The sequence below is a fragment of the Anas platyrhynchos genome, chromosome 2 (genome assembly GCF_047663525.1).
Source record: "Anas platyrhynchos isolate ZD024472 breed Pekin duck chromosome 2, IASCAAS_PekinDuck_T2T, whole genome shotgun sequence".
NCBI lineage: Eukaryota > Metazoa > Chordata > Aves > Anseriformes > Anatidae > Anas > Anas platyrhynchos.
Window position 1 is genome coordinate 107,414,648 of NC_092588.1, and position 14,001 is coordinate 107,428,648.

The following is a 14,001-nucleotide window of genomic DNA, read 5'->3' on the forward strand; positions in this document are numbered from 1 at the left end:
GTAACACAGGTTTCAGTTAAAATATATGTGATAAATTTAAATTAAATAAACGTTAGGAAGAATGAAATTGCTGGTACAATGAATCTTTTCCCCCCTATTTAAAAAGCTAATAGGATATCTTGAAGTGTGAGCTTCCTGTCAAAAGTGAGGTATAAATCCTTTGAACTCGATATTCTGCATACAAAGGACTTCTGTACATTTAACGTTTTGTTTTCTAAAATGTCATTACTCTGATCTCTCCTAAATAAACTTAAATCATATTTTGTCGTCTCTGTCTAAATTACAGCCCCATGTGAAAATATGATTGATGGTTTGTCCTGCTTGGGGCCTATCTTGGTATATACAGAATTTTAGCTTTGTAAAACTGAAATTTTGAATGGTAGAAAACATAGTAATTGTGGACATATCCTTAGATTAGCTGGCTTTCAGGGGCAGATAACATTCTAGGTGCTACTGTAAGCAATAAACTGGAAATGTAAATTTTTTTTAACTTAGTGGTTTTGCTAAATACCTTTTTTTTAAGTGTGAGCTTATGTATCTGCGGATATTGATAAGAACTTGTCAAACCATTATGGCTTAAGTTCCAAATAGATTAAATACATAGCTTTGTTTGGAGCTTCCTTTTGGTACACAGTGCATATGGTCTCATTTGGGAAGGAGAGACACGAAGTCACAACCAATGCCATTGCTGCAACTACATTCTTTTTGTGTGTGTGTGAAAACTGGTACGTTTTCTTTTATTTTAGAAAGAAAAATTCTGAAATCTGTGTTGCAGCGAAACAGGATTGTTTTCTTCTGGAGAATTTAAGTTGTTCCTCTTCTTCAGGAGCACAAGCTGTGTTTTCTGCAGTTCCCACTAGAGGCTGCTCAAATACCAGTGCTAAGAATCAGTTGGCCTCTGGAATTCACTTTTCTTCATTATATTTTCCTGTTCTTTGTTGTTATCTTTTAACATTATTTCAATAGCAAGTATAGAATAGTATTTTTTTCCTTTTTTTTTTGTAAGTGGAAAAAACAGTCGTTGGTAAGTACCTTACTAAAGTATCTCGAACCCTGCCGTGTTTGTGAATTTTGCAAATTAATAAGTGAGCAATCATTCTGAAAGGCAAGTTAGCATAATAGAGCCATTTGGATTTTAATGCACTTAGAAAAGTCCATTTTTTAAGCAAAAAGGGACCACCAATCATAAAAACAGTCATGAGATTACCTGTTGAATACCTCTGGATTTTGTGAGAGAGGAAGTTGAGTGTGTGGTAAACAATGCATGTTCTACAGCATAAGGTGTAGAAACGAAAACATTTTTCCCATGTTAATTTTTAACAACCTTTTTTCAAGTAATCTGTGCTGATATGATAGATTATGTCACATGTTTACTTTTCTGACTGCTATGGAGCATTTTTATTTTTTTTTTACTTTCTTTTTAGGGACAAAAAAAAATCTTATGAAGCTGAATTGCAGCTGAACGTATGAATATGCAGGCTAGGGAATTTGTTTACAGAGTCTTTAACTTCTGCTGTTATCGAGGGAACCACTAGGATAGCAACGGCCAAGAGCAATGGCCAAGAAAGCTGAAATTTTGTATACTCCTAGATAGGCTCCAAGTAGGAAAGCCAGACCAGGACTAGGGATTTGGCACTGATGTCTTCAGCTTGCAGTTTCCTTCTTCTGAGCAACCAAAACACAATAAAACACTTTTTTTTTCTGCCTTGAATTTATTAGTTATTGTCTTGCTTCATGGAGATTGCTTTTATCTTGGTCAGGCAAAGATGAAACCAGGCCATTTGCCAAAACTAGAGTTACTTTAGCTTTTTCTGCTACTTCTTTCCATCATCTCTGTAGTTCTTTGCATCGACAATCAAGTTTATCTATTGTAATGGATTAGCGTGTGTCTCTGAACTGAGAACTCCCATCTACCCTTTGCTTGTTTCATTTGTAAACATGGAAATGTAATTCTTCTTCTCTCTGGTAAAGGAATCATTATGTCGGTATCGAATGTCGATAGTAGTCCCGTGTTCACATAGCTGTATCCTAGAGTGACTAGTTCATTAGAATCTCAATTTAAAAGAAGAGATTGAGAGGGTTTTTGTGTTTGGTTATGTAAGATAGGTAAGTCTAGAGATTTGTCCTTTGGTCTGCCTTTATTAGTAAATTTTCAAAGCTGGCATTTTATATTTTCACAAGGTTTTGTAAGAGTTAAAATTCTTCCAGTATGCCTTATTTCATTTGAATAATTTCAGATTAGTACTGGGCTTGGTCAGCAAAGTTTCCTTCCTCAGGTTGGTACGAAGCAGGTAGTAGTAAAATGGCAACATGCCTGACAAACAAAATTAAATTACGAATTTGGGATGCTTCTTTTCACTAAGTATGGACAATAAGTCTTTGAGACTAAGATGCTGGGGAAAATACGCTTCTCGCTGCAAAGGGAGCCTCAGTTAGATCTTGCTTAACATGGTTCTGCTGTCACTCTCCCCTCTGTGATTTGAGATGTGTTTATCTTTCTGAGCCATTTATATATGTGCAATTATTACCATGTTAATCGTTTATTTACTTTTATGAATTCCCATTTCTGTTTGGGTGGGTTTTGTCCATCTATTGATACAATTCGATGTTCATGTAAATGTTTCTTATAGCCCGTCTAGAGGCAAGCTTTGAGGAAATGGAGAATCATCTGTTGTGTCTTGAAGACCTATGTAAACAGTGTGAATTGGAAAGATACAAATGCATGCAGACATTACAGCTGGAAAACTACAAGAAAACAAAAAGGTAAATAAAACAATTGCTATAAATATTGGTTGGCATAAACTATAAGCCTATTGAGATTTTTTTTCTTATACAATACAATCCCCTTTTTAGAATTTTTTAAAGAAATGATAATTGTTGACAGGAAGTTGCAAATTTGTAATAAATCGAATGTTGGTCTAACTCTTGGTGACAAACAGAGTATGTATTTGGAAATTATCACTACATTGAGAAGATGAAGTTGTGTTGTATTATCATCAAAGAAACAGTTGGAATAAGGGCTGTTATTAATAGGCACTGATAAATTGTTGTTTGTTTTAATCCTTTGCACTGTTCTGTGTGGTTGTTTTTTTTGTTTGTTTGTTTGTTTTTCCCACGTATTGTAACCTGTAAAGTTAGTGACTGTATTTTCCTATCCTATCCTACAAGCATCTTCTATTCTATATGGTAGTTATTGCTCTCCTGCCATTCCCTTACTTGCAAAGACAGGGCATTACTACTAAGAATCAAAGTCCAGTTGTGTGAAAAGTTAACCACAGAACCTCCAACTCTTACACTTCACATTTGCATAAAAGATGACTTAACAAGAGATAAAAGTTAGGAGCTTAAAATATGTAACTATTGTCTTTCTTGTGTTTGTTACTGATAGTGCCAAAAATAACTGTAGCAGAGGGAAGAAAAGTAGTAATAATTTGGTTATGTAGATGAGGAAATGAAGAGTTAAACTGAAGTAACTTGTCACAGATGATTTTTATAGACATGCATGGGTAGATGCAGTTGCTGATGGACCTGGAGCAGGCATTTAAGTAGGAATAAGCAGGTTGCTTGATCTGACCAGCTCTGTGTTCTGCTAGCCAGAGGAAGCACTCTGGTTCTCTCCCCAGTTTTCATCGTTGTGGAAGCAGTGGTGTGGTCCGAACAACTGGTTTGGTTTACGGTGCTAATCAGGATTTGCTGATCAAAAACAAGGCTGTGCCATACAGTACTGGTTGCATTTTGCATGTAATAATCATTTTCCTGTTTCTTGATCTTCCTTTTTGGCATCCTTTTTTTTCTTTCTTTTTTTTTTTATTCTCTCTCTCTCTCTCTCTCTCCAGTCTCCTCCCAAATAAAAAATGCAGCCCTAACAACTTCTTCCCCTTCAGTATTGGTTTGCTACATCTCTGCTCAAATTTATTCTTTCTGCTGCCATTATTGACAGAATCTTGGCTTTCTGTGGTGTTACAGATATGGTTACCTTACATACTGTTTAACATTGCAAGTTCTGCCTCCCATTGCAGGTTCTGCCTCCCAGAAATCTCCCAGTACCTTAAAGGTCCCCTTCAATTGTCTGTGGCTGTGTGGCTGTTTTTGATGCAACTCCCCTTTAACTACCTGAGAAATGCAACCATCCCTCATGGTGCTATCCATCACATCCAGCAGCTACTCATGTCATGTCCTTCAATTTTTCATACCCTTTTCAGGGAGCTGAACCTCAGGCCCACATCAATGCTCTTGTCATTTTCCTGCAACCTGGATTTTCTCATTCCGAAGTCTGTACAACACTATTTTCACTCTCTCCAGGAAGAGCCAACACTAGACAACATGTCTCAATTTTCACTTGTTCTAACTTATATAAATAATTAAATATTTCTTAGTAGTATTTTCCAAATTCTAAATCTGTGCTGTTTAAATGAGTAACACACACATTTTTAAATGTGCATAAAACGGTAGATTTATACACCCCAAAACATCGTAATGTTTCTGAAGTTTTCCGAGTTTGGTTTCTCCTCCCGCTCGCTTAAATCCCTCCACTTCTTCATCATTCTCTCTTCCCCTCCCCCAGACTCTGCTTTCAGCATCAAAATAAAGTGTTAAACTGGTGCCTGCTCTGCTTAGCATCTAATCAGTTTTATAAATAGAATGCTAAGCAAGCTACTGAACATAATTGTAAGCTGATTACCTTTGGTCAGATCTAGACAAAACAGGAAAAATGCAGGTAATTTCTGGTTGATCATTGCCACAGTATTTATTTAGGTAAGAAATTAACTGCCAACTCATTACTAGAAGGACACTTGCCAGTGTAGATACTTGAAGAATGAACAGCCAGTTAACTTGATGTGAGTGTGATTTGTTATATGTGTTTGGAACTCAGGCTCGCTGCTACTCTCTTTAGTGCTTGGGGTTTTTACTGTGGTAACAGTAAAGAATCAAGTTTGGGGTTCCAGAGCCTATGCTCTCTCTTTAACACAGAAATTTACTTTCAGGGATTAAATGGTTTTGTATAAGAATGTATTTCCTGTGCATTGACCATAGAGGGATGAAAACAGATGAACACAAACTCTTGGAAACTGTGATTATTTTTAGAGTGGAACAAAAAAGTTATTTTACTGTAAAGTTATGTCAGAGATTAGGCTAGAAGCTCATGTATTTGAAGTCTTTTGAAAAATCTTTCTGTATGAACGATGGACAAAAAAGTGCTTTAGGTCAACATTAAACCTTTGAAATGCAGCTTATGGTAACTATGGGAACTGAATTTCAGAAATAGGTCTCTATGTTAAGTAGAGCAACTTTCTTTCTGTTAAAACAGATCAATTTTTTCCCTTTTGTCTTTGTGTTGAGTACTAGTTTAAACATAGATTCATCAATCCACGGTATTTTCCACTGTGTATTGGAAAGGCTGGAGCTGGGGATGGAGGGAATTGCTTGATTTTCTGTGTGCTAATTAATATTCTCCTTTATGTTTCTTAAATTCGTTGATCAGGGCACCACTATTGCTGTATGGAGTCCAGGTTCCACCTTTGCTTTCTCTGGTTAGTCTTGCTGCAGTCATTTGCACACACGTTAGCATTAAACCATGCCATTTGTTTCCTGTCCTTTTCTCAAGCACAATTCTACTTCTTTTCTCTTAGCTGTCCTCCTGAGGATGCAGTTTCTGATTCCAGATAACTCCTTGCATCCCTCCAGTGTCCTACGGCACTTCCTGCAATCCCAAGACAGTGCACTGTGTCATTCAGGAAGCAGTGTCAGAAGCTCACTTTTTGTGCTAATTTTTATATGCACAAAATTGCAGGCTTATGGTATGAGCTGAAATGATTCTGTCCTGAAGCTATGAAGCTATTAGTACCAATTGTATCCATGTCAGATGGATCACTGTTGGTTTGGGTGGTTTTGTTTGCTTTTTGAAAAATAGCAAAAAATTTTATCAATTAAAAGGAGATGACTAACAGTAGCATTTTGTACAAATGTTATTTCATTTAAGTAAAGAGTCCCTTGCCACTGGAAATGAATGAATACATTTTATAATGGCATTTAACTTTAAACATAATTGTCTGAATCTTAATTTTTTTCGGATTCCCAGTTTAGGAATCCTTTGTTTTCATTACTTGTCTGCTTTGAGAACAGACATAAAAGGAAAATTATGAAAGAAATCTGAAGTCCCGAGTCTCTTTTTGTTTGGGTATATTTCAACAGATGAATATTTAGCAATACTGCAAACCTCAGTGGGACTAATTTTTTTTTTCCCTTTCTGGTGGCATTTAAAGAAATGCTTTACATAAAGAGAAAATATGTTCTTAATCTGTATATTTATACCTAAATTTTCTTTTTTGATTTTTAAAGATATATTTGATATCAGAAAAATTGTAACCCTCTGCTTTGGTAATTAACACCGTAGTTGAGGAGCCTGGCAGTCTGAGGAATTTCCATCCTGATGACATCTTGTTTTTATGCTCCTGGAGGAGAAGGTTTGATGCATTTTCACATTCAAGAGGGTATGAAATTTGTTGTATAGATTAGAAATGCGTATGTGAGAAAATGTCTGAATCAGTTACTACTGTGATCGAACATAGGGGGTCATAAGGATTGTTGCCACGTTTTACATTAGGCCTGCGCAAATAAGCATTCGAAAAGTAAATCCAAAAATCTTCTTCAGACAATTCAGACCAACCTGCTTATTGGAAAAGTTTCTTCTTACTTGGGACAATTATTCCTTATTTACTCACTAATATTAAAAAATAAAAAATAAAAGGTAGGATTACTTTTCTCCTGTGTGCTGATTTCAGATATTATCTATACCTACTTCAGTATCATTATAAATTATCTTGTTTGCCTAAATTATTTTTATTTCACCAAGGTCAGGAGAGGGAAGATGGAATGGGTAGTAGTACCCTGCAATACAATACAAAACCGTGTTGCCTAAAAGAAGACTTGCATGTGTGCAGGCTTTGTTTAGATCCCATGATGTTCCCCAAGCAATAAGCTAGAACAGTACTCTGTCTTCAGCGATGACTGCCTCCCATCTGGTAGTGATAAATTGGACTTGTAGCTTTACAGTGTTTCTAAGCTTCACATATTAATTTGTCAAATGGATTTTTGATATGTGGAAAATATATTATTGTTGCATATGTTTCAAACATATTTATTTTTCCTTTGAGCATTAAATGTACTGTGAATTATTTCTGAGACTCTAGCTACATTTCATAGTTCTCAAAAACATTTTCATCAAAGTAAGGTTGCTTGCCATATTCTTCTTGATTGGTCTTCCAGCAGGTTTAGAGTTTCAGCAGCTATACCTTCATGTAAGTGGGAGCATAAATAATTAATTTACAAGGATGGATGCTGAAAGTTTATCTTCAGGACAGTTGTCACAGTAGTCATGCTGTGGATGACTGGATTTAGTTTTCATTAGACATTAATCATATGGCTATTACTTTGTGCCAAATAGAGTTCACATTGCAAACATCTTTTCCATCCTGCTATTCAATGGTCTATATACAACACACAATCAGTACCAAGTATTTTCATGGTAATAGCTGGCTGGAATTAATTTTATATTAATTTTATATCAGTTATTGTACTTTGGACAGACATGCGGAATGGGAATCCCTACTGATCCTGAAAAACTGAGGATCAGTTTTTGCACAAGCTTTGCATAAAGTCCCTGATAGTTGTGCTTCCTTTTGCGTAATTTTAAGACTCTGAGTTTATTTTGTCTACAAGAATACCTGCAGTACAGTATCTTGTATTTATCAAACCCAAAGAAGCAGGCTGCTTCGTTATTAGTGAATTTTGCTCCTGTAAGTGCTCCAAATATATATATTTTTAAATGTTAGGCCAGGTTTTATAAACAGCAGTGCAGAAGATTTTAAAGTCTTTGGCATTTTTTGTGTTATTTGAGAAGTGGGAATGTGCAGTTATAACTTCTATCACTTCAAAGTTGTTTTAATTTTGCTCTTTTTTTTATGATGGGATTTGCTTGATGCAGAAAGACAATGAAATAGTTAAGAGATTTATTGTGTACCCTCTTCCTATATTGTTTTCTTTTTTATAGGCATAAATGCTTTTTTGTTGTTGAATTTTGTGACTTGTAATTAAGGATTGAATGCTTGTCAGGGATCCCCTGCATCTCACAGAAGCTTTTACTGATGTTTTTTAGAAAATGTTGAACGTTATATCAGCCCTTCGTGACTCTGTTCTACCTCTATGTAGTGCTAGTTACTGAGTATAATCTGTAAATCGTGTCAATCTGTTAGTACCAGGCATTCTGTGTCCAGACTTATTGCACCAATAATAGAAACAGATGGTTTAGCACTGCCCGGATCATTGCTTTATACTCTTTCTCACCTCAAAACTACCTTATTTATGAAAGTAATTAATTCATTGTGGCTAGTGGCAGAACAAGGTTTAGCTGTCATTACCATGCTAAAATCTATTCTCTGATTTTGAGCAACAGTTAAAGTTTCTCCAGATAGATTCTGTCTCTCTTCAGAATGATATTTTTTTATTTTCCTGAGGTCCTCAATAATTCCTTTTAATTTGTTTGGGGGGGGGGAATTGAAAAAAAAATGTTTGAAAATTGTTCAAAAAATGTCTTAAGTGTATTAATTGTAAAATATCTCTTAGAGAGGCTTTGTCATGCCTTTGTCAAAGGGATTTGGTGATGGTGCCCGTAGTGGTACAGGTTGCAACTAACTGCCCCAATTGCATTCATGCTGTGTGGAACACAACATACTTCTAGGTAGAGAGTGCGTATATGGTTCAGGCTTTTTTTTTTCTTACTACTATTTCTTTTTCCATGTTACTGTGTCACTTTGGAATAAAATTTGGCCACTTCTTGAATAATGATATTTATTTACTTATTTACTTTTAATGCATATAGGGAAATTGGTGGCCAAGTTAAAGTAGGGTCTGGGTTTTGGTGTGTGGCTGTTGACCAAAATCAGCTCTGCAGGAACCATTTTCCCTTCTATTAAAAATCAAAGATGTCACCTTTGGTGGTGCTGGTATTTGTAGCTTCTCTCTGATTTCAGCTTTCAACTTTGATTCCTAAATTGTTGCTTGTACGATAAAAATAACTAAAACTCTGCTGTTACATTTATCCTTTGGTGATTCAATGATGTTGCATACCAAGATAAAAAATAAAATAAAAACTAACTCCCTTTTTGAATATCAACAGAATGACAGCAAACCCCTAAGAACTGGGTGCTTTGCAAAGCCTTATATCTGAAGGCATAATCTTTTAGAGGGAGCTACAATTTATCCCACACTTCAATTTCCAGCTTGGAGTGCATTTCAAAGCTGAATGATCTGTGTCAGTCTCCTAAAAGAGGACAAAGTGCCTGCTTGCTTTTAATGATTTCACTGGTTTGACTTCACTGTTTTCTTGTATTCTAATGCCATCTTCCTGTTTTTCTTTTGAATGTAACACCTAAAAGGTGACCACCAAATGTTCTTCATCAAGATAAACATTTCTTTCTTTGTTTGAAACACCAAAAGAGAAATGCTTTCACTATACCCCGAAAATGCTGAGTATATTAGGGTGGTACTTGGTTTTAGTTGTATTTATTGTCAACTACCACTTGATGTTTGCTGTTCTGTTATGAAAAATAAATCTGGCATTGATCCATTCTATCTTCCAGAATTAAGTTGATGTAGAAATCTCACTTGAAGATATGGAAAGACTTTAGCTGCTTTTATAGCTCCATTTGAATACAGAAGTCAAAAAAATCAAAAACAGACAAACAACAAGAACAAAAAAAAAAACTCTACTGCAAAAGTATTTTGGTTCCTTAGGGCTTTTCTCTTCTTTTTTTTTTTTCCCTGAATAAAATTTCATATTTCATGATGGAGAATCATGACCTGTAGTCAGTGCTTCTTCAGACAAATAGAAAACCTTCTTTGCTGCTCAATTTTAACAGTATTTTAGTAGTAGCTTTTGTTTTTATTGATTTTTACTCCTTAAATCTATTCAGTCTTAAAGGTATTTCAAAGTCATAGTTGACCTACGTGATCTGAAAAGGATGCTGAAGCAATCTGTCAGAGGGAAAACATTTTTGTTTCGTTATCAGAAGTGCTAATCCGAAGTACACAGAAAATTACATTGCACAGAAAATGATTTAGTACAAGTGACACAAGTTTTGAGTTCTCAGGTTTTTGGATTCTGTTTCTTCTGATAAAATCAAAATTAAAGCCCTTCCATCTGCTTTCTAGCTCACTAAAGATTGAATCAGTCTGTAGAATACAATTATTTAAATATAATTTTGGTAATTTAATTGTACCAGATGTAACAGGTGAAATGCAGTATTTCTGAGGTTTTGCTTTGAGTCTAGGTAGGTGCCAGAAATACCTTTAAATGACACTGCAGATAAGCAAGTATACCTTCTTTAAGTGTTCATTTTTGTTTGTATGTAGTGTTTACAACTCAACATTTATAAACACATTTCTTTGTAAAATCTTTCAAATTTAATACTCAATTTTTACCATCTGTGTGCTGTTTGGGGATTATTTTTTATTTACACATGAATCTAGTTGTTTTAGTTTATTGACTGTCTGCTACTTTCAGAATTCGTGCTATAAAATCATTCCTGACATTCATTTATGACTTTGTTGCTTTCTTATCTGCCTACTCTTTCCTTGGAGATGAAATATGGAAATGTCAATTCTGCCTGCTGTCATCATTGCAAAGAACTTGGTGTTTCTGTGCTCTCTAGTTATTTAACTGAATTCCCTAGTGTTTTATTGTATTTGGAAAATTGATCTTAGTGTTACAGCCCATTGCAAGGTACAGTAGAATCCAAGAACCTTTTCTTACTTTTGGTGAGCAATCTAAGTTCCTATTGATTTGAGTAACTTGAAGCAGGATGGTTTTGACTACACTGGATTATTAGTTTTCTAATCTACATTCTTATTTGGCTAGGTATTTATCATTGATTCTGTGGGTTGGGATCATATGGTCAATATTTTGTGATTAGTGATGACATTGGTTAAATTGAGGCAATGCAGAGAATAGTCTCTGTCTTTTGAAAAGCCATTATTTAAAGAATATAAATAAGAATTTGTAATGAACTAAGAAGCCAAGGAATTGCTGATAATTCTTTATCATTTACAGGTGACAGCTAGGATGATCCCCTTACAGAAGCGTTTCAAAGCTTTGAGCTGACATCGTTTAATCTGCTACTTAAATCTTTAAGAATTTCCCATATGGGTACCTGCTCAAAACAATGTGCAACTGCTGTGCAAACGTACAACAAGATGTGTGTTTTTGTGGTGACCATTCTATTCCTCAGCTGGGTAGCGACAATATAATGGGGTGAATATTCCTTGTTTTCACCTAGGTGGTAAGACTACTGGGTGATGAGTAAGCTCTTAAGCTAGGTACTTCAATATTCTCTTTCCATTCTGTTAAGGTTATGTTTATAAAGACGAAACAACAAACAAAACCAAACAAAAACACTTCCGAGAATCTGCCATCTTAATTTCTGGTCAAGTTGAATCAAGGCTACAAGGCATGATTTTGGAGGAATGATGTGGTATCTCTGTAACTTGAATTTAAAGATCTACAGGACTTTAATTCTTGTCTGTATCTTTACAGGCAGCTCTAGTTTGTGAAGCTGGAAGCTTTCAGCGAGCATTTGTCTCTGATCCTTACTTGCCTTCCCACTCTTTCTTTTCCTTCTCCTCCCATATTCCTCTTCCTGGATTTATTCTTGTTTACCAGCAGTATCCGATAGGATCACCTTCCTCATGTACATCTCTTCTGCCCAGTGAATAAAGCAGGATTAATCTAAGAGTGCAGTGAGACATCTGAGGGAATGGGAAGGTAATTGGGAATTTGTATTTGCCTTCTAACTGGCTTTGTAAGTTGTGCTTATGAGTTACTCTGTGGGACTAGTAATGTATTTTAGAGAGTTTTCTTCACCTGTAGTCTCTGAAATTAGATATTCTCACCACAAACCCTGAAGCTCAACTTTTCTGTAAATGAAGAAGTGAAGACCACTTGACAACATTATCATTAGAACACTCCAGGGTAAATTACAAGTAGTAATTCAGAGGATACATCCTGTCTTGAATCTACTACAGTTGTAATTCATTTCAGAATTTATTGTAGTTCTGCAGGTAAAAATTTATATGAAAGGGATACTTCAGACCATAATGGGGTACCATATTGTATTAGTGTCTGTATACATCCTTTTCTAAACGATCTCTTGGGTTATGGTGCTTTCATTTCATTGCTCTTGATTATTTTGAACCATGAGATATGTATTAGCTGTGCCTTTTTGGAGACGGTGCATGGAGCGGTTTATCTTAAAATTTACCTGCAGCCATCACGCTCAGAAGGGAATGAGAACCTAATTAGTATCTGTTATGCTGGCATTAAACTATACCTGATTACCATCTCTTTCCTCACCTGAGTGTTATCTTGAAGTGCAAAACCAGGCTTATGCAACTGTGTGCAACTTTCTGACAATTGTTGCCCTTTATTTGCTTGGGGGGTGGCAAAAACTCTGAAATCCAACAGCATTTTTCTATGGAAAGCTTTCAATTGCCTTAAATTATTTAGATAAATAGGATATGGAAAAAGGCTAGCTTTTTGTTATAAAAAATATGCATAGGATAATAGACTTGTGAGCAGGAGCAGTTGACAGAACTCCTCTGCTGAGATGATTCATTATATTGCACTTTTGTCTACTAGTATGATGTTGTTAGTAAACTATCTGTCAAAGACTGAGCTCTGTTGCTGTTGCTTTTGTATAAACCTAATAGAAAATATGATCTCAAAGAATGAGCAATTTAAAGTAAAAGGAAAACAAAATGTAATATGTAGCATCAAAGCTGGTAATTTAACATGGTAAGACCTGAAATAAGAGGCAGCAGTCCTACCTACTCATCCAAGCCTGATCCGGTGCAAGTTTTTCCTCCCTGTTTGCCTTTTAACCTAATTTTTAAGACTATTTTCTGAAACTCTTTTTCCAGTTTCATCTTTTTTTGTTGTTTTCATTACCCAGGCTGCTTTTTCCTTTACAGACTGTGTGTATTCCAAATATACAGTTTATTTCTTAATGCAACTTCACTGTATTTACTTCTGCAGATGATTTTTGTTTCTACCTTCATAGAGATGTAAGATTTATCTGTTGCTTGTTTATTCTTCCTGCCAATTTATGACTAAATAAAAAATAATTTATTTACTTACACAGAGAAAGAGAAATGAACATATTGTAGTACATTTTAGTGTACATATGTCTAGAATTCTGTAATTATTCTTCTAGTAAATGTGTTGATTTAATCTGAAGCCAACTGTTTTTCCAGTATTTTTGCAAGTCATAGTCTCCTTTCCACTTTAAACTTAGTGTCTGATTCTTACCAAAGCAAATATTGAACAAGATTTAGGATTGAAATTTTAAAACTCTGAAATTTTTATTTTAATAATTTGATTTAAAGAGAACCATATGCATTGGTAATGCAGAGCATATTTTCATTGAGCATGTTTTTTAAGATGTATTTTTGAACATGTCTTTTATTTAGAGTGTTAAGAGAAACCACAAGACAGGATTGATTCATGTTGTCTAGGATATAAAGGATCATTAGTCTGGATCTGAATTGCAATGAAGATAATAGGAAATGCAGATTCTTAAATTCCAAATCTTTACTTTTACTATATGCTGACAGTAGGTAATTTTTATTTTTTTTCAGAGATACATAATCTAAAAAAAGGTTTGGTTGACTGTTCATTTCCAGCTTTCCTAACAAATGTCTCTTATATATGTGGTTATAATGTCAGCACCCTAATGAATCAACCCTAAAATGGTCAGTTGAAAGGGACAATTCTGTGTTTTAAGATAAAAGCATTGAATATTGGTGTCAGTTGGTTACTCTATTACCATCTTGTTTGCTAGTATACTTAAACACAATGACAGTAATTGTTCTGTGTTCCTTTTTGGAGACAAGTGGCATAAGACCTCTTGGTTTTAGGAGCACCTAGTGTAGGTTTTTTCCTCTTAAATT

General features: G+C 35.1%; 1 protein-coding gene across 1 annotated transcript in view; it reads left to right on the forward strand.

Moving 5' to 3' along the window:
- Positions 1-14,001, forward strand: part of DTNBP1 (dystrobrevin binding protein 1) — a 68,991-nt gene that overhangs the window by 13,410 nt on the left and 41,580 nt on the right. The window contains exon 6 of the mRNA XM_027451261.3: positions 2,631-2,763. Within this exon, the coding sequence (XP_027307062.1) occupies positions 2,631-2,763 (133 nt within the window). The remainder of the gene's footprint in view (positions 1-2,630; positions 2,764-14,001) is intronic.